Source organism: Pectinophora gossypiella, chromosome 24 (genome assembly GCF_024362695.1).
Source record: "Pectinophora gossypiella chromosome 24, ilPecGoss1.1, whole genome shotgun sequence".
Taxonomy (NCBI): Eukaryota; Metazoa; Arthropoda; class Insecta; order Lepidoptera; family Gelechiidae; genus Pectinophora; species Pectinophora gossypiella.
The window spans coordinates 7221304-7241571 of record NC_065427.1 but is presented as its reverse complement, the minus strand read 5'-3'; the positions used below and the strand labels follow the sequence as shown (position 1 = coordinate 7241571).

Below are 20268 nucleotides of genomic sequence, written 5' to 3'. Positions count from 1 at the left end.
AAGCGAGCATGTAGTTTTTCAAAGGGTCAGTTTCAAGGTCAGTTGAAGGGTCTTTCAAATTATGTAGAGTGTTTAGCTTAATGCTCTTAAAAGTTAGCGTTTCATAAATAGACACATATAATGCCGTCGTAAAAAAAAAGTATAAAATCTAGGTAGTTAGGTTACGATGGAACTGTTCCTTATGCAATCACTACATAGTATAAAACAAAGTCGCTTTTTCTGTCCCTATATCCCTATGTACGCTTAAATATTTAAAACTACGCAACGGATTTTGATGCGGTTTTTTTAATAGATAGACTGATTCAAGAGGAAGGTTTATATGTATAATAACATCCAATAGTGGAGAAATACTGTTATTTTGAGGTTTTTAATGTCATGTCGTAAATAATTTCATTTTTCCTCAGCATTGCACCCGAGGGAAGCCGGGGCGGGTCGCTAGTAAAAATAAAAGAAAGATATACAGATTTTGATACTAACCCTGATTTATATGATGTATTTTAATTAGTTGTTGCGTTACTGCATAGTAGTATAACGACGTGTACATTACTTCATTCAAATCCGGGATCTTATTTCTTGGCACTATTAAAAAAAAAAGCTATGCAAATTTTGATACTAATCTTTTCATAAGAGTTATATGATGCATTTTTTATAACAATAAAGTACAAAAACTCTATTGTATTTTAAACATTAAAAAATAAACAATTACAGTCAGTAGTTGTTAGGTTACTACATAGAGTTATTATGGTTTGTCCATTAGTTCTATTCAAATCCGTGTACTTCTTTCGTGGCGCAGATAATATTTTAAACCAGGAATGATAATTCCTGCGTTTAGTCTTAGTTACGTAACAAACCGGTAAACGATCAGCCGTGTTTTCAATTACTAAAATTGTTCTCATTGTTCCAGTTCCGTCCGCACCACAGAACCTGACAGCCAATAGGGTGACAGCAGACGAAATCCACCTATCATGGGCCCCGCCTTTGACCTCGATCCCTGCGCCCAAACACCTATCAGATCTCAAGACCCAAACACCAACGACCACCGATCGAGACGTTTCCAAGAAGAAGCATGAACAGCAGTCGGACGAGCCTGTGAATGACGTCATAGAGGACTCCGCGGTTATGTCCGACTCGCCAGTCAATCTGAAGGATTTTGACTACACCTGGTACAAGAGCGGGCGAGAGAAGTTTGACGACATCATCATTGACGAACAGTATCGGAGTAAAAGGTTGGGCATTTTGTTTTGTAGCTGTTTGTAATGATCTCCCTTACAGAATGCTTCCCAAGAATTTTCCGGCCGGTCGCACGTTTTCGTAAGGTTTCGACTCATGCAGGAGCAATCCCACACACTGGTTGCGAGTTGGTCGTTGTAGCAAAGTGTTCAGATTCCTTTAACTCTTATTAGTTTTTAATAATCTTTATTTTGGGAGCTTGGTAAGTCGCTCCATTGTGTTTGTGCAACTCTATACTAACTATATAACCAAAGGCAGAAAAAAAATTTGCTAGATACACCCAGATGACGACAATATTATCGCCTTCTACGCATTCCCACATTATAGCAGGCCTCCTTTTAGAAAATGTCAAGGTGTTTTTAAATTAGAAGTCACTTTCAGAAATAAGTATAATAATTATATAATAAAATGCGAAGCAGGTAAATGTAATGCAAAATTGGTTATAAATAACTTGTTTATTGTAAAAGACTACGTAAACACAGGCAGGCAAAGTATGCTGTAGAAAAATACTTATAAGGAAATAACCGTTGAACTATTTTTATTTAAAGGGAGCTCCGATCGCATCGCCACAGAAAGAGACGTCAAAACAACGCGACAGATATCAAAACTCACCATGAAAAAGACGAGGTGGAAACCCACCAAGCCGTTGATATGCCCATCAAAGAAGTTGTGAAGAAATCGTATCCACCACCGATTGTGCCACTTAAGAACCCAGCACAGATCGCCTATGTCTTGTACTATGAGCAAGGGGTGCCAAGGTCAGACACGTCGACGATATTTGGAGTCCAAAGTTCTTCAGAAGTGAAGAAGAAGAATGTATTTCCAAGTGATTTGGGCATGGAGCAGTACTCGAGGGCCACGAAGAATCTGACGTTGCTGAACACATCTGGTGTTGTGACCAAAGTCGTCGGGTTCCGGTTGAGGAATTTGAGTGAGTATCTTGTTTACATGCATATAAGATCACCTGGTGAACTTTGTGTCACCCTTTTCCATATTTGCTCATTGTTTAAACCTTCCCCGGACTTCCACAAATATTTTCTTGTGTTTTAGTGGGAACCAACGACCTGCAATTATTTTTTATTTTTTTATACAGGTGTTAGTAACGATTCAGGCCATGATTCTGATCCGACCTTGTACCAATGAGTTATTAATTTATCTTAAGTGCAGTTTTCACTAAACCAGCGTGTTTCACTTACGAACAGCTGAGTTTGTTCTCAAACGCCAACCTTATCGCAAGATGAACTAAGTACCCGCACCTCACCGAGCTATCTTTTAGACCGACGTGGTAGGCGATGAGCCGTATCGCCGTCTATAACAGTCGAACCAATTGTGTTAGTGAAAACTGCTTGCAAATTAACAACTCATTGGTGCAAGCTGGTGTGCCACAGGGACCATTTTATTCTATGAGTTGTAGCGATAAAGAAGAGGAGTCGCTAACAATTAAATAAATTTAATAGGAAATGCAATTTAAGTAATTTAAATTATTATAGATTAACATGAACATAGTTAAAAGGTAACAACGGTAAAAAAGGATCGAACTTCACCTACCTCCGTTGATCAACGAAAGTTTTAAATATTATGCCGAAAGGTATACCAAACACTGAAACGATGCCGCACGGGGCTTTAAGAATTTTGAAAAGGCTTCCTAAATAAATATTCACAAATAGCGGAAATAATATTTAAAAAAAACGCTCAGGAATATAAAAAGGAACACAAAAGCAATTTGGTTCTTCGCAGCCGTAGTTATTCCGTCGATCCGTCCGTCTTGTAGGGACCGTTGAAGCGATACAGCTTCGGGTCAGGAAACGGGTAACGGCAAGTGACAGGAACCGCAGAGTCGGAGCGATCGTAGCAACTTCGCAGTCGCAACTCGAATCATATATAGGATCCGTGGGAATGGGGCGGCTTCGCACACGATGTAGCTCCAGGTAAAAACCAAAACCCAAGGGAATTTCCCTTATCTACAAAGATAAATAATAAAATAGAAAAGAGGAATCAAAGAAAAAGAAGAAAGAGCAAACCAACACGAACTTACCAGGGAAAATGAAATACTATAATTATATCACCAGAAATTACATTTTACGTTTCACAATTAAAACAGCACATTTAAAAACACATACAGAACATTAAATTAGATTTCCAGATAAAATACAAGAAAACCAACAGTCAGCCACAAAGAATATCTCTCCAATGTCAAGAAACAAAGAAACAAACCATGGAGACAAATTCAAATTTCAAATTTTAAATATAGCATACGTCCAAAAAGCCAGAAAAAGAAAACTTGATAAGCAAAAAGATTGCGCTGCAGTAAAATTACGCTGCAGAGTATAGTAAATTAAGACTAATACAAAGCTCCTTCGTTTCCTCCTTCCAGAGCCGTTCACTCCATACAAGATCTGGGTACGAGCGTTCTACAACTTCTCCTTGGAAGGCGTCAAGTCATCCGACCTGATCGACCGGCTGGGCCCACAGTCCACGCCCCTCTACGTCCTGACTGATGTGCGGCCCCCATCTGCGCCTATTGTGCTGAATTTGACTTGCGATCAGCCCAAAGGTAGGGTGACTTTCATCGTCATCTTTACGGCCTTCGTAGCCCAGTGGTTGAGCGTTGTGCTCACGACCCGGAGGTCCCGGGTTCGAATCCCGGTGGGGACAAATCACAAAAATCACTTTGTGATCCCTAGTTTGGTTAGGATATTACAGGCGGATTACCTGATTGTCCAAAAGTAAGATGATGCGTGCTTCGGAAGGCACGTTAAGCCGTTGGTCCCGGTTACTACTTACTGATGTAAATACGTAGTCGTTACATGAGTCAGGGGCTTATGGCGGCTCAATAATAACCTCAACACCAGGGTTGATGGGGTTGGTAATCCGCGTCACAACCAACATCTTCATGTTGTACTATCAGGAAGTAGAAACCGGGGAAGTATTAGTCACGTCCTCAGCGGTGAAGGAAAACATCGTAAGGAAACCCACATTCCCGAGAAATGCATTCTCGGAGGTACGTGACCTAACCTGTATTGGGCTGGTTTTCCCTTCGCGGGTTGGAACGCCTGACAGGCAGTCGCTTCTGTAAAAAACCGGACCTGTCAAATCTTCAAGTTAGGTAAGCGGACCCTGTGAAAAACGGGATAATGCTAGGGAGATGATGATGATGATGAGTAAGTAATAACCGGCACCAACGGAAGCACGTAGCATGTAGTCGTTACATAAGCAACGTCAGGGGCCTTTGGCGGCTCAATAATAAGCCTGACACTAGGGTTGCTGTGGTTGGTAATCCAGCTCATAACCCACACGATAGAAGATATTGTACTATCGTCATCTTACTGTGATGTCGAAGGTCTGAGGTGTGAATCCAGCACCTCATCACGAAATTGTTTTTGGATTCGTGTTTGATTGATTAATGATTATCACGTCCTGAGCGATGAAGGAGAACATGGTGAGGAAATTCACATTTCGAAGAAATGCGTTTTGGAGGTATGTGGTCTAACCTGTATTGGGCTGTTTTAACCTTCGCGGGTTGCACCGTCAGACAGGCAGTCGTAAAAACACAAAACAAAATCATAAAAGCAAAAACATAAAAGAATGAAACAAATAGAAAATAGAATGTTGGTAAACGATTCAATTCCATGGTTACGATTCTGCTCCAGTGACGCAGTTCTAAGCGGTTTTCGAACTTAGGGTGGTATTAAATAAACGAATCTCAGCTGAGACTGCCCTCAAGATCATGCTCAAGTCTCTGTTTTTATATGAGAACTGTCACATTGACATGATCTTGAGGGCAGTCTCGAAGCTGAGATTAGTTTATTAATTCCAACCTTAGTTGTCTTTGGGAATCCTTGTTAAAATATAACATATTTTTACCCATAGGAATTCTATTTCTTCAATGGCGTCAACCGCTGGAGTACAACAACTCGTTGGACCAGTACGTGGTGACACTGCGCAAGATCCCCGAGATGCAGCCGCGCAGCCGCTTGACCATGCCCACAAACAAGAGCGACATTGAAACTACCATCACGGTGGTATGTGACTCATACATATAATAATAATATACTTTATTGATAAACAGCCTCCGTGGTCTAGTGGTTAGAGCGTTAGGCTCACGATCTGGAGGTCCGGGTTCGATTCCCGATGGGGACATTATCGAAATCACTTTGTGAGTCTGTCCTTTGTCTGTTAAGGACTTTTCAGGCTTGTATCACCCGATTGTCCGAAAAATTAAGATGATTCCGTGCTTCGGAGGGCACGATAAGCCGTTGGTCCCGACTATTAGCCGTAAAAATACCCCCACCAACCCGCATTGGAGCAGCGTGGTGGAGTATGCTCCATACCCCCTCCGGTTGATTGAGGGGAGGCCTGTGCCCAGCAGTGGGACGTATATAGGCTGGTTATGTATGTTATGTTATTGATAAACTAATAGTACATACAGCATTGTAGAATACAGGGAACTTTACACACAAGGGGTTGTTGTACATCTGTGAGTTAACTAAACAGCCGATATCCATAGTAGGCCAAAGGCCTGTGTCATGGATGAATATACACACGTTAAAGAAAGCTCGGCCTTCCGTAGTGTTGCCAGATAATCGACTGTATACATCACCAGTAGCGACATCTGATGGGAGAAATAGTCAGTTTTTATCCTCATTGGGAATATAGTTGTGAGCTTATGACGTTGCGTTAATTTATTAGGAATTTATTAACGTTATCTTTTTGTTTTTAGAACGTGGACCTATCAAACGTGACACAGTACGAAGTGAAGATCTACGCGGTGACCCTGTCCGTGGCTCGTAACAACATGCTCATCAACGGGTCGGAGTCTCCGCCAGAGGTAGGTTATAATACCATTTATTCATCGTCTATAATTTACTTAATTGATGTCACGTGGTTGCAAGTTGTCTTCTGGTTACTTTCTGGCTTTGCCCACTCCATTTACAAGCTGAGCTTAGTGCAGGGACCGCCTCATATCTAGAGCAATTGATCATATTACAATTGTCTGTATTTTTCTTCTTCTTCTAATCATTTTATCCCCTGTTGGATGGACATTGCAGGCTTGAATCACCTTATTGTCAGTAAAAGTAAGATGATTCCGTGCTTCGGAAGGCACGCTAAGTCGTAGGTCCCGGGCTACTAGCCCAAATACCTCCACCAACCCGCAGTGGAGCAGCGTGGTGGAGTATACTCCATACCGTTTCCGGTTGATTGAGGGGAGGCCTGTGCCCAGCAGTGGGACGTATATAGGCTGTTTATGTGGGATGTAGGGTTCGAATATCAGATTTCCACTCCTCGTGATATTTTGTAGCCTCTGTAGCTTGCTCCCATGATATGCCGAGCGTTTTTAACTCTCGGTCAACCGAGCGTCGCCAGGTCTCTCTGGGCCACGTTGCGTTTTCCACGCGCACACCAGGTCAGAGCTCGTCGGGACGGGTGCTCCACAGGTCTTCTAATTATCACGTTAAATCTCGACAGCGTCATTTGTATTACATTTGGTGAACATAGCCTGGAAAGTGATGATTGATGGCTTTTTATAATTTGCCATTTTAATTTTTAATTTGGGTTATACGAAGCACAATATGGATTAAAAACATTAACATTTTCACGAATTTCCACTCGATATCAACTCAGAATCGTGGTCTAAATCATCCCCTAAAGTTTTCGATACGGTGTCACTAACATCCAGTATAGTATACATCATCATCATCAACAGCCTATATACGTCCCACTGCTGGGCACAGGCCTCCCCTCAATCAACCGGAGGGGGTATGGAGCATACTCCACCACGCTGCTCCAATGCGGGTTGGTGGAGGTGTTTTTACGGCTAATAGCCGGGACCAACGGCTTAACGTGCCCTCCGAAGCACGGAATCATCTTACTTTTTCGGACAATCAGGTGATTCAAGCCTGAAAAGTCTCACAAAGTATAGTATACAGTAAATAATTAATACCACGGGCCAAGCCTCATCGTAGTGAGCCTCTGCAACAATCGAAGCAGCTCTTCGCCTGCTTCCTCCTCGTTCAATCAACAACGAATGTTGTGAGATCACTATGACATTATTATTATTGCGTATGGCAGACAAAAATAAAATATCCTGCGTGGATCATATATCCAGCTGAAGCTCTCCTAACCAAGTCTCTGCCGCATCCGTCACACAATGCAGCTCGGCTATACCACCTGGGAACCGGTGCAGAGGGCACTCGTTCACTATGTGAGATATGGTTTGGTCCGGGTGACCACATTCACAGTATGGCGACTTTGACATAATGATACCTGTTTCCCCCCTTAGGAGATATCAAGCGAGTGGTGCACGTCGTCCCCGAGCGTGAGCGCGCCGGGCTCGGTGACGTCTGCGCGGGGCGTGAGCACGGCCGCGCTGCTGGGCGTCGTGCCGCTGGCGCTGATCGCCGCCGCCGCCGTCGCCGCCGTCTACTGGCGGTCAGTCGACACGCACACACACACACACACACACACACACACGTGCAGACGCACACACACACTTATATTTTTTTTGACTTGACTTATTGTAGAATTGCCGCAGATGGCATTAACTACTTGGCCGGACAAATGGGGAGCGCTGAAGGGTCTCACCCGGTACAACGGTTAAGACAACAGCCTGAGGGTGCCCAGTTGGGCGCGAACCTCGGTTCAGGGCGTCGTCTGAGAGGAAAAATATTTGAAAGAATTAATCGACCCTAGCGGGTCGATAGCGATAAGCGCTGAATGAGGGAAATCGTCGACCACGCCGGCGGGGTCGGTATCGGGGACGATTTTTATTATTAACCTTATAATAACCTTTTTTACAAAGTTTATATCTAATCATCTACATAAATCTGTACAAAGGTAAACATTGAATGTGTGCGTGCGAATTAATGCGTACGTGCGTACACGTGCACCTTTGTGTACGTCCCACTGCTGGCCACACGCCTCTGTTCGGAGGGGTTATAACATTAGTTTTAATACCAGGTGTCGGTCCAGACTGAGTAAGTGCATCAGCGCGGCGTACAACTACCTAGAAGAGGGCGGCGAGAGAGCTGCTCGGGCGCCGCTCAACGCGTATAAGAAACCAGGTAAGGGTTATAGAAGAAGTGCTAGTAAGAGTAAGGGAAAGGATGTACAAATAATAATTTTGTTACTAGCTTCCCGCCTTACTCCAAACCTGTGTCTACTCTTATTCTTTTTTTTCTTGTGCAATTATACTTAAGTTTTTTTTTTTTATATATACCCTCTCCGCCTGTTCAACAGGACAAAAACCTATGTTTGTTAAAATATTTAGTTCTCATGGTAAGTGACCATGTATAGATATTTTTTATGAGAATAAAGCTCTTTAAACTGGAAAGGAGACAAATACAGTTATTGAGGACAGGAGAGGCAAGATATAAGACAATATATAATAAGATAATAAGACACGACGAGTTTATTAAAAACATCGTAGAATGAAAGATAGAAAGGGGAATACCAAGAAGCTTACATGGAACAAATTTAAGAGAAGGCGAACGTCGTGTCTTATAAGGAATATACCATCTTTACACGTCGTTTAAGGGCTCTGTTAAAACAGAGGCGCTTGAGGTGGCTGGGGCACGTGTTCCGAATGGAACCTTCCCATCTACCACGTCGTGTTTTACTTGGCGCAATAGCACACGGTAAGAGAGATGTCGGAAGACCGGTGCTTCGATTTAAAGATTGCGTCAAAAGAGACATGAGCTCATTTGGAATTTACCACGAGGCATGGGAGGAGCTCGCCGATGATCGAGACCTGTGGAAGAAGCGTGTGTTCGATGGACGCGACACTCATGATCACACCTGGTTTGACACACTGGCGAGCAGGAGAATGAAACGCCATCAAACCGACAACAATCCACCAGTTGGAGACTTCTGCAGAGGGTGCGGTTGAGTTTGCCGCTCTAGGATTGGCTTGTAAAGCCAAGAAAGTGCATTTCTTCGAGGCAATGACGTCATAAATCGTCTGAAACAGATGTATAAGGCCAATGATGATGAAGGGCATCTACCCTTAAACAGTGTATGAAACGATTGATGAATGTGGAGGAAGCAAGTGAAGTGTGTCAGGATCGAAGCAAATGAAATTCCATAGTCTCTGCTTACCCCGGTGGGATATAGTCGTGAGTTTATGTATGTATGTACATACATAAACAGCCTATATACGTCCCACTGCTGGGCACAGGCCTCCCCTCAATCAACCGTAGGGGGTATGGAGCATACTCCACCACGCTGCTCCAATGCGGGTTGGTGGAGGTGTTTTTTTACGGCTAATAGCCGGGACCAACGGCTTAACGTGCCCTCGGAAGTATGTATGTATGTGAACGTAATATATACCAATATGATAGTTTACATTAGAATAAGAACTTCTTTTGTAGATGTATACATAATACAAAGTGTGAGGTGTATTTAGATTGATGTAACTTCTCCCCCCCAGTGGTGTCCCAGTCCCCGCTGGCGGCGGCGGGCGGCGCGGCGGAGGCGGGCCCGGCGCCGACGGCGGCCCCGCCGCGCATGGCCACGGCGCACCACCCCGCCGTCAGCGCGCGCTGCTTCCCGCGACACGTGGCCGCGCTGCACGCCGACGGGGACATCGGCTTCAGGTACCTCGCGCCTCCATAGTACTCGTAGCTTGTCCACACGTTACACTACGCTGTATTTTTGAATAATTATATAGAGTAATGAGGAAATAGGTAATTAACACGTTAAATCTCGACAGCGCCATCTTAACATTCCGTGGTCCAGTGGTTGAGCGTTGGGTTCACGATCCGGAGACCTCAGGTTCGAATCCCGGTGGCGACATATCACAAAAATCACTTTGTGATCCCTAGTTTGGTTAGGACATTACAGGCACGTTAAACCGTTGATCCCTGTTACTACTGATTGATATAAGTATGTAGTACATGAGCTATGTCAGGGGCCTTTGGCGGTTCAGTAATAACCCTCACACCAGGGTTGATGAGGTTGGTATTCCACCTCACAAGCCACACGATAGAAGAAGACTTTAATGTTCAATCGTATGGTTGTCAAACAAGTCCATTATTAGTCACAATACCCACCCAAATTACAAATGAAGAAACTAAAACGTTTTCTAACCATACACCATCTACTTCTAGCAAAGAGTACGAGATAGTGGTAGCGAAGTCCGCGGCACTCGGCCACACGAGCCATCACAGCCACCGGCCAGAGAACAGACTCAAGAACAGATACCTCAACATTACTGCTTGTGAGTACCACGTTTTTTAGCCAAATTGCTAAGTGTCTTCCCCTTAACAGAAACAGTAAGAACGTGCTAGTAGGCACATTCTTAGTTTTACCATAGAATAAGGAATAATGCTACGTATAGAACGGCAACTCTCCGCTCCCCACCAGCGACTGAGCTAGGTTTACCTAACGCGTGTCAGTGTCTTGTTAACTGTAGTGCTCCCCCCAGACGACCACTCCCGCGTGTGCGTGTCTTGTTAACTGTGGTGCTCCCCCCAGACGACCACTCCCGCGTGTGCGTGTCTTGTTCACTGTGGTGCTCCCCCCAGACGACCACTCCCGCGTGTGCGTGTGTTGTTAACTGTGGTGCTCCCCCCAGACGACCACTCCCGCGTGTGCGTGTTGTTAACTGTGGTGCTCCCCCCAGACGACCACTCCCGCGTGTGCGTGTGTTGTTAACTGTGGTGCTCCCCCCCAGACGACCACTCCCGCCTGTGCGTGTGTTGTTAACTGTGGTGCTCCCCCCAAACGACCACTCCCGCGTGTGCGTGTGTTGTTAACTGTGGTGCTCCCCCCCAGACGACCACTCCCGCGTGTGCGTGTGTTGTTAACTGTGGTGCTCCCCCCAGACGACCACTCTCGTGTATTTGTGTCTTGTTAACTGTGGTGCTCCCCCCAGACGACCACTCTCGTGTATTTGTGTCTTGTTAACTGTGGTGCTCCCCCCAGACGACCACTCTCGTGTATTTGTGTCTTGTTAACTGTGGTGCTCCCCCCAGACGACCACTCTCGTGTATTTGTGTCTTGTTAACTGTGGTGGTCCCCCCCAGATGACCACTCTCGTGTATTTGTGTCTTGTTAACTGTGGTGCTCCCCCCAGACGACCACTCTCGTGTATTTGTGTCTTGTTAACTGTGGTGCTCCTCCCAGACGACCACTCTCGTGTATTTGTGTCTTGTTAACTGTGGTGGTCCCCCCAGATGACCACTCTCGTGTATTTGTGTCTTGTTAACTGTGGTGCTCCCCCCAGACGACCACTCTCGTGTATTTGTGTCTTGTTAACTGTGGTGCTCCCCCCAGACGACCACTCTCGTGTATTTGTGTCTTGTTCATTGTGGTGCTCCCCCCAGACGACCACTCCCGCGTGTGCGTGTCCGCGGGCGGGCGCTGCGGCGCGCGCGGCTGCGTGGGCGCGGGCCGCGGCGCCGCCTGCGACTACGTCAACGCCAACTTCATCGACGGCATGTTGCCCAGCCTGGGGCCCGAACACGTGCGCCGCATACAGCGCAAGCTGCACCGCAGGCAGCCCTTGCAGAGGTCAGTTACACAGACACATACCTACTAGTGCTGTCCATCTATAGGCCACTATCGATGGTCTAAAAAATAACCAATGGCATCGATAGCATATTGATAGCTCACATAACATAACACATACCATTAGCTCACGACTATATCCCAATTGTCGTAATTACTACTATTTATAATTTATCAACAAAGGTAGTTAAAACAAAAAAAAATCAATAACAATCACCTGCAGGGTTCAAGGCTAGAGTTAATAGGCATTTGCTAGGTAAGCGCGATCCAACCATCCATCAGGTGAGATTGTCAGAAATCAGAATCATTTATTCAACGTAATTATCATGGATAAACTTGTTGAAGGTCAATGTAACATTTTTGAATTTACGTCATTTCGCATGGTGTTATGGATGAGGAGAAGAAATGACAAGAAACTGCAACAGCAACACATCTTTTAAATCAAAGTTATTTAATAACTAGAGGAACACATTCAATACCAGACATTTTTATCATTTAGGTAATCATTAATCTTATCATAAGCTTTTTTACATAAAGCTGTAGGAATGGCGGACAAATTGAAACGAAATGTAAAGGTGTGCGAAAGAGAGAGTGACGAGTGAGCAAGAGAGAAGAGGATTGCGGAATGACAGGGAAATGGCGGTCGATGTTTTAAAATGGAAAATGTAAAAAAAAACCTTTTAATAAACAAGTTATTGATGAAAATATAATTGTGTTTATCATGCCCCGTCCCTTATTTTCCAGAAAACCGTCAATAAAGCCTGCAAAGCCGCCGCCTAACCTGACAGAGGGCATAGAGTCCGCGTTCCTCAATATTGAGTTCTCCGGCATAGTGGAGTCCACTGACCAGGACTCGGACAGCGAGCGCAGCGACACCGACACTGAGCTCGATGACGTCTATGTCGATATTGGTGAGTTCCCACACAACATAAACAGCCATTTTTTTTTCATAACTTAAACATAACATAACATACATAAACATACCTATTATTGATTAATTGTAGAGAAAAATATATATATTATAGATAATAAGTACTAACTAACATATTAACACTATATAAATAATTTACTAACATAGAATAGAACACTAATATCATTTATTTTTTATTGTATCTAGTAGCCTCTCTACACTTTAAATTGCTGTGCCCTTGCAGGGTGTCACTTGTACTTTATTAATTATGTAACACCTTTTATAATAACCTGTGGCTTTGCAATAAATAAATAAATAAACAGCCTATATACGTCCCACTGCTGGGCACAGGCCTCCCCTTAAATCAACCGGAGGGGGTATGGAACATAACTTAAACAGCCAATTTTTTTAAATTATCTTTTTATAAAGTTACTTTAAAATGTCTAAAATATCTACTTATTCCTATTTATTATGTTTAAGCAAAAAAAAAAAATGAAACTGCAACTCTTTTAAAATAGGGTAGTTTCCAAGTAGTCAAATCAGTTACACAATTACACCCCCGTGCCATAGCGCCTTAAATGCCGCAAGGGTTTCTATGAAGTCGTTGGCCCAGTTAACGGTGAGGCCTCTCAAGCCAGACGCGATTCCCGGGCAAGGAGTTTGCTGCTCTCTCCGTTTGTCCCGCTCTCAGATGTCACTAACACCCTGCATACGTCTCACTGCTGGGCACAGACGCACAGACCTCCTCTCAATCAACGGGAAGGGATATGGAGTATACTCCACCACGCTGCACCACTGTGCCAACGCACAACGCCCGGCGGGTTAACGTGCCCTCCGGTATCATCTGACTTTTTCATCAGGATCTCAATCCCCCCCCCCACCGTCACAACACCTTCTTTATTCTTTTGACACTAGGACCTTAATCACACATTATCCAAACAGGGTTATTACAGATTTTTATCTCTTGCAGACGGCGAGAAGACCCGCGTGAAGCTAGAATGGCTGGTGTGGCGCAGGCGCTATATCGCGACGCAGGGGCCCACGCCGGCAACGCTGGACGCGTTCTGGCGCATGATCTGGCAACATCGCGTGCACACCGTCGTCATGATCACCAATCTCGTCGAGCGCGGCCGGGTGAGGGCACAAATATACCAACTAATAAGCGTACGGTCACGAGCATTAATATGTATACAATTTGGTACCATGTCACATTAACTTTTATGACAAATTGAACTGTAAGTCTCACTAAATGTCAAATATGTTAGTGCGACAGAGCCCTAAAGTGGGTGCATTATATTGCTCATGACTGTACTTCCCTTACTCCAAGTCTATTGACAATTGAGAGAGATATAACCTTACGTGGCCATATTTTCTACTACATGAATATAGACATCCAGCAGTTAGCCATATATTGGTATAGTGTTAGATGTATGTAGATACTTACTTACTATACTACAAGGTGTAAGTGATACCATACGCGTAATTAGAAATGCTAGTCCGAGACGAACTTGAGTAGGATTTCCAAGCGAAAAACGTCCGGAAACCCTAGTCCAATACGTCCCAAACGGTGACGAACTGTAGTAGGATTTTTAGGTTACCTTGCATTAAAATGTGCTACAATCAATCTATTCGTCAATCTCGCGTGACGTATAAGGCTGCGTTTCCATTGACGCGGAGCTGGGCGGAGAGGAGCGGAGATGTGCAGGAATCGACCAATCACCGTGAGGGAGAGAGTGACAGAGCGTCTTCGTTTTTCGCTCTCTCGGGCGCTGTGATTGGTCAAATTCGCACATCTCCGCTCATCTTCGCGTCAGTGGAAACCCGGCCTAAGACTTAGAACTGATGTAGGTTTCTGGTTTACAGATAGAGTAAAATAAAAAAAAAAACATGACTTTTGCGAGGGAAAATTCCACTTGATATCAACTCAGAATCATGGTCTGAATCGTCCCTTAAAGTTTTCGTTATGGTGTCGCTGATAACCTGCAGGAAAAAATATTATTTGAAAAAAAAAAAAAAAAAAGAACCCACATGTGATTTCTTTCAACAAAACTTTTGGGCAGATGATACCAGGAAAAATTACTGACAACTGAACCTTGTTGCCATTTCAATCAATACATTAATATAACATATCTATACTGTAATACATGATTGTTTGCGAGTCTATAAGCCAAGTGATAATTGCAGCGTAAGTGCGACATGTACTGGCCGGACGGCGGGCGCGGCAGCACGGCGCAGTTCGGCGGCGTGCACGTGACGCTGCAGCACGAGGACGTGCGGGCCGCCTACACCGTGCGGCGCATGCGCGTGCGCCCCGCCGCGCCCGCGCTAAACGGGGTAACTGCACACACCAACCGGGTGCTTATGGAGAATACTCCACCACTCCGCACCGCTAATAGCCCGGAATTATCTTACTTTATCGGACAACCAGTTCGAACAAAGAACAGCCCTTTGACAATATCCCCATCGGGAATCGAACCCGGACCTCCAGATCATGAGCCTAACGCTCTAACCACTAGACCACGGGGGTAAATATATGTTATTTATTATATTTATCGTCCTCAACAAAAACAAAATATTCTATATTGCACTTGCAAACATGAAACAACGGGGGATTTATCTCTAAGAGAGGTCTCTTCCAGCCAACCCAGACGTAGTACAAGAATGCGGGAGAACAATAAAGGTGCAGTATAGGAAATACGTATGTACTTATTAATTAATTATAAACTAATAATAACTATATGAGCTCGGTGGCGCAGCGGTTAACGCGTTCGGTCTGCGATTGTTGAAGTTAAGCGAATTTCGCAAAGATCATAGGATGGGTGACCACAGAAAAAAAAATGTTTTCATCTCGAGCTCCTCCGTGCTTCGGGAGGCACGTTAAGTCGTTGGTCCCGACTGCATTAGCAGTCGTTAATAATCACCAATCCACACTGAACCCGCGTGGTGGTTTAAGGCCCGATCTCCATATCCATCCATAGGGAACGCCCGTGCCCCAGCAGTGGGGACGTTAATGGGCTGGTGATGATGATGAATAAATATTATAATATGAAGAAATAGACTAAATACGTAAATGAAATGCAAATATTTATCCAATTTTTTTTCGATTTTAACGCGATCAGAACCCGGCATTGTGTGTTTTAATCACGATAATAACCGCGTAAACCTCAAACGGTAAGTAGATGATTAAATAAATAAATAGTAAGTGTTCCCCCTCCCCCCTGCAGGACAGCCCGGTGGGCAGCCCCGGGCAGTGCCGCACCGTGGTGCAGTACCACTACACGGTGTGGCCCGACCACGGCACGCCGCGGCACCCGCTCGCCGTGCTGCCCTTCGTGCGCGCCGCCAGCGCCGACGAGGGCACCGTGCTGGTGCACTGCAGGTGTCTATCAGTACACACACGCACGTACCACGCACACGCTTGCATACACGCACACACACGCTCCTATATGCACACACACACCCACACCCCCACGTACACGCACGCACCCAGCTCAAGCTCCTATATGCACACACACACACGCACATACCCACGTACACGCACGCACACATGCTCAGGCTCCTATATGCACACACACACACACACACACGCACAAACCCACGTTCGCGCACGCACACACACTCTCAAGCACACACGTTCGCATATGCACTCACACACGCACACACCCACGTACACGCACGCACAGCCACTCGCACACAATAAGTATACACAGCATCGCGCTTGTGTCCTAGAAAGAGGCAGAGATGTATAGTGGTCCTGAATAAATAAATACATACTTGAAATCAAATATAGTATACATACACTCAGTGAACTCGCCAGCTATGTTAAGTCCATCCTAGAAACCACGTGACATTAATTATCTACGATTGAAACGTGAATTCAATCTCATAAAGTAGAATTCAGTGGTTTACAGCGCGAGCCGGCACTATGATGCAAGTCACTACACATTCTCCGAACAGGGTCTGTATTTTTGAATCTTTCGTCCCCAACTCACGTGCGAAAATATACCTGTCCCATCTTGCAAATGACAAGAAGATTCAAAAGGGGTCCAGGGCATTGCATTACCCTCCACCGGGCTAGACGAGATTCGGAAAATCGACGCTATTACACTAGCTCGGAATCGTGGTTACCATGGTTACGCCCCACCGATTTGCTATTAGACTACACGATCTGATCGGCAAAGCCGTGACGCATCTAGCCCCGATGGAGAGGTCAATTTAATAACCGCTTATTTCGTATTTCTCTTGCAGCGCCGGCGTCGGCCGCACTGGCACATACATAGTGCTGGACGCGCAGCTCAACCAACTGAAGCTGACAGGCACCCTCTCCCCCCTCGGCTTCCTCTGCCGGGCGCGCACACAACGGAACCACCTCGTGCAGACAGAAGAACAATACGTTTTCGTCCACGACGCGTTACTGGAACACGTCAGATCCGGCGACACAGAAGTCGAATTCACCAAAGCCAGAGAATACTTGGCGAAGCTTCTAGAACCTATCTCCGAGGATGAGTTGGCTGTTCTGGACTTGAGTCCCCAAAAGGTTAAAAGCAGTAACGACCTAACGAATGGCTTAGACGATACAGCAAGCGTCAAGAGCCAAAGTCAAGAGGCACAGTCTTGTGCAAACGATGCACAGTCCTGTGTTAATGGGGACAACGAGTTGTTAGAGAATGGGAGTCAGATGTCGATTAAGACTGATGAGCTGAACAGTGAACAAAGCAAGTCGGTGAAGGATGATGATGAAGGTAAGTCCATAACTTTGTCTATAATAGTGATAAGCCTTTATGACCCGTAGCAAGTGTCCCATCCAAGCAGGAATCCGATCGGAAGGAAGCCGGTCTATTGCCTTGCGATCACCATGAACTTCCCTTGTGGGTTGCGGGATCATCGACCGACCTTTTCAACCCTGGTGTCAGGGTTACTATTGAACGGCCAAACTTAAGTAAATAGTAGCCGGAATCGACTGGTTAACGTCACCATCAACACCACCATTGCCATGTTGAAGAGTAAAATGCTATTTATAGTAATAATTCGTGCTTCTTATCATGTGGGTTGCGAGGTGGAATACCAGCCTCATCAACCCTGGTGTCAGGGTTATGATTGAGCCGCCAAAGGCCCCTGACATGGCTCATGTAACGATTACTCACTTATCAGTAAATAGTAACCGGGATCAACGGCTTAACGTACCGAAGCACGGATGATCTTACTTTCGGACAATGAGGTGATCAGTCTGTAATGTAATTCGAGCATAGAGAAACTGAGTCATTCACTCAATGGGTGTCATGGTTCGAGTTGCGGTCGTGTCCGGGGTGATTACCATTTCGAAATTTGAAAAGTCCTGGACAAAGCCCGGGCGTTGTCCGTCGGTGTGGAAGTAAATAAGACACAAAATGCGTTTACCACGGAATATGTCGGCTTTTTTGGGTTTCAGAAGCCGAATTTCATTTTACTCGCTCACCAATTTGCTGTTTTTTTTCTTTTTTTCAGTAGTACAGTTTTTTTTTTAATTAAAGTCGGCTTACAATGTCAAATGACCATCACCATGAAAATGAAACAGTTTTTTATTTTTCTTCTAAGCCGCACATCTGATATTATTACAGTTAATAAAGATTTATGTGGTGTGGGGGGTTAAAAAGGCCACATCAAAGCTATTCACCTTAAAAAGCAATATTGACATTTGTTTGCAATGCGCACTTACTTTTATATGTGCAAATTGCAATATTGCTTTTTTAAATGAATTGCTTCGATGTGGCATTTTTAGTCCCCCAGGAAGAAATTCGAAAACATTTTCAGAATCGTAAATTATTTTATGGTGTGTAATGATTGGGGGAGAATGTCTCTTGGAATTATCGAATGTGTTTTATAACGTGGTTATTTTTAGTTCCGCAAGTAAACAAGAGATGGCGCTGTTACGATTCTACAACGAAATATACATCGATGACACAAATAAAAAAAAAAGATTTATATCAGATAACAGTGGACAATTTTATTATAATTTCCTTTTATTCTATTTACATAGATAATTACATAAATCCCAACCGGTAGAGCCACAACCACAAGTAATTGGAAAACTCGCTACTCTTGATTTATTGTTATTTTAGTTTGTTTTTTGTTTTATGTTGGACAACAGACAGACATATTTAAAATTGTTCTTTATAATGTCTTATTATTTTATTTAATTACTTACCAACTTATTTTGTATGCTTATTTTGTATCATATTCGAAAATGAAAAAAATATATGTTATGTCGTCACTCTCAGTAGTCTTGCGTCAGACAGAGTACTGCTGGGCGGAAGGCAAGAGGGAAACCATTGCCCTATTTTTCCCTAAAAAAGTAACATGGAAAATGCTGCACCGAAAAGAGCGTGGCTATTAAATTGATGATGATGAGCCACTCTTAGTAAACCACCACTACTACTACCAACTAGCCAAAATACCTCCACCAACCCGCACTGGAGCAGCGCAGTGGAGTATGCTCCATACCCCCTCGTGTGTACGCTGTTTATTACGCTAATATAATATATGCCTATGCTGAAAGAGTAACATTAAAAAGATCAATTTTACAATTATTCTTCTTCTATCGTGTGGGTTGTGAGGTGGAGTACCAACGTCATCAACCCTGGTGTCAGGGTTACTATTGAGCCGCCAAAGGCCCCTGACATGGCTCATGTAACGACTACACACTTACATCAGTAAGTAGTAACCGGGACCAACGGCTTAACGTGCCTTCCGAAGCACGGATCATCTTACTTTTTGGACAATCAGGTGATCAGCCTGTAATGTCCTAACCAAACTAGGGATCACAAAGTGATTTTCTTGATATGTCCCCACCGGGATTCGAACCCGGGACCTCCGGATCGTGAGCCGAACGCTCAACCACTGGACCACGGAGGCCGTATTACAATTATCATTATGATGTAAGTGAAGTATCTACCTATTTCCTCTAGTGACGTCATCAATAAAAGCAATCAACCATCGTACTCATCGTAATTTAATTCGTAATTAAAATTCGAAAATAAATCAAAAAGAAAAATGAGATTGATTTGATCATCTAAGACTGGCTTGTTTGTAGAATAATATTTTATAATTTATCTTTGAACCAGTGAAATACCCTATTCGACATCGGTCCTTGCGGCGCGGTGACATCGCGTGGCGCGAATTATATCGAGTGCTTTGACCAATAGCGTCGTCTATCCATAGATAGCATTCGCTACGTCTATTGGTCGAAATCCTCGATATAATTCGAGACGCGCGCGAGTGCCGTGACACCGTAACGAATACCGAGGGGAATGATTCAGACCATGATTCTGAGTTAATATCATCCAGAATTTTCCGTCGCCTATTTTCAATTCTATACTTTTGCGAAGGAAAATTCCACTTGATATTAACTCAGAATAATCAGCTGAATCATCCCTCTCAGTATTCGTTACGATGTCACTTACACCCCATAAGCCAGCCATAAGTAGCCATACAAGTAGGTATGGGTGTTAGATCATTATTCTGAGTTGATATCAAGTGGAATTTCCTGTCGGAAAATTCGTGAAAAATTTATGTATTTTTTTAATTACTTTGAGTTCTATACTTTTGCGACGGAAAATTCTACTTGATATCATCTCAGAATCGTG

At 44.2% G+C, this 20268-nt stretch overlaps 1 protein-coding gene across 2 annotated transcripts in view; it reads left to right on the top strand.

The window, feature by feature from the left end:
- The window catches only part of LOC126377807 (uncharacterized), a 57433-nt gene that overhangs the window by 12179 nt on the left and 24986 nt on the right, over nucleotides 1-20268 (top strand). For both annotated transcript variants that reach the window (XR_007567996.1, XM_050025670.1), the window contains exons 2-16: nucleotides 905-1226; nucleotides 1779-2161; nucleotides 3605-3784; nucleotides 5101-5252; nucleotides 5951-6058; nucleotides 7511-7659; nucleotides 8188-8291; nucleotides 9656-9821; nucleotides 10335-10444; nucleotides 11553-11739; nucleotides 12481-12647; nucleotides 13617-13780; nucleotides 14831-14980; nucleotides 15871-16025; nucleotides 16895-17388. Coding sequence is in view for 1 of the 2 variants with exons in the window: in XM_050025670.1 (XP_049881627.1) it covers nucleotides 905-1226; nucleotides 1779-2161; nucleotides 3605-3784; nucleotides 5101-5252; nucleotides 5951-6058; nucleotides 7511-7659; nucleotides 8188-8291; nucleotides 9656-9821; nucleotides 10335-10444; nucleotides 11553-11739; nucleotides 12481-12647; nucleotides 13617-13780; nucleotides 14831-14980; nucleotides 15871-16025; nucleotides 16895-17388 (2991 nt within the window). In the remaining variant the exon portion in view is untranslated. The remainder of the gene's footprint in view (nucleotides 1-904; nucleotides 1227-1778; nucleotides 2162-3604; nucleotides 3785-5100; nucleotides 5253-5950; nucleotides 6059-7510; nucleotides 7660-8187; nucleotides 8292-9655; nucleotides 9822-10334; nucleotides 10445-11552; nucleotides 11740-12480; nucleotides 12648-13616; nucleotides 13781-14830; nucleotides 14981-15870; nucleotides 16026-16894; nucleotides 17389-20268) is intronic.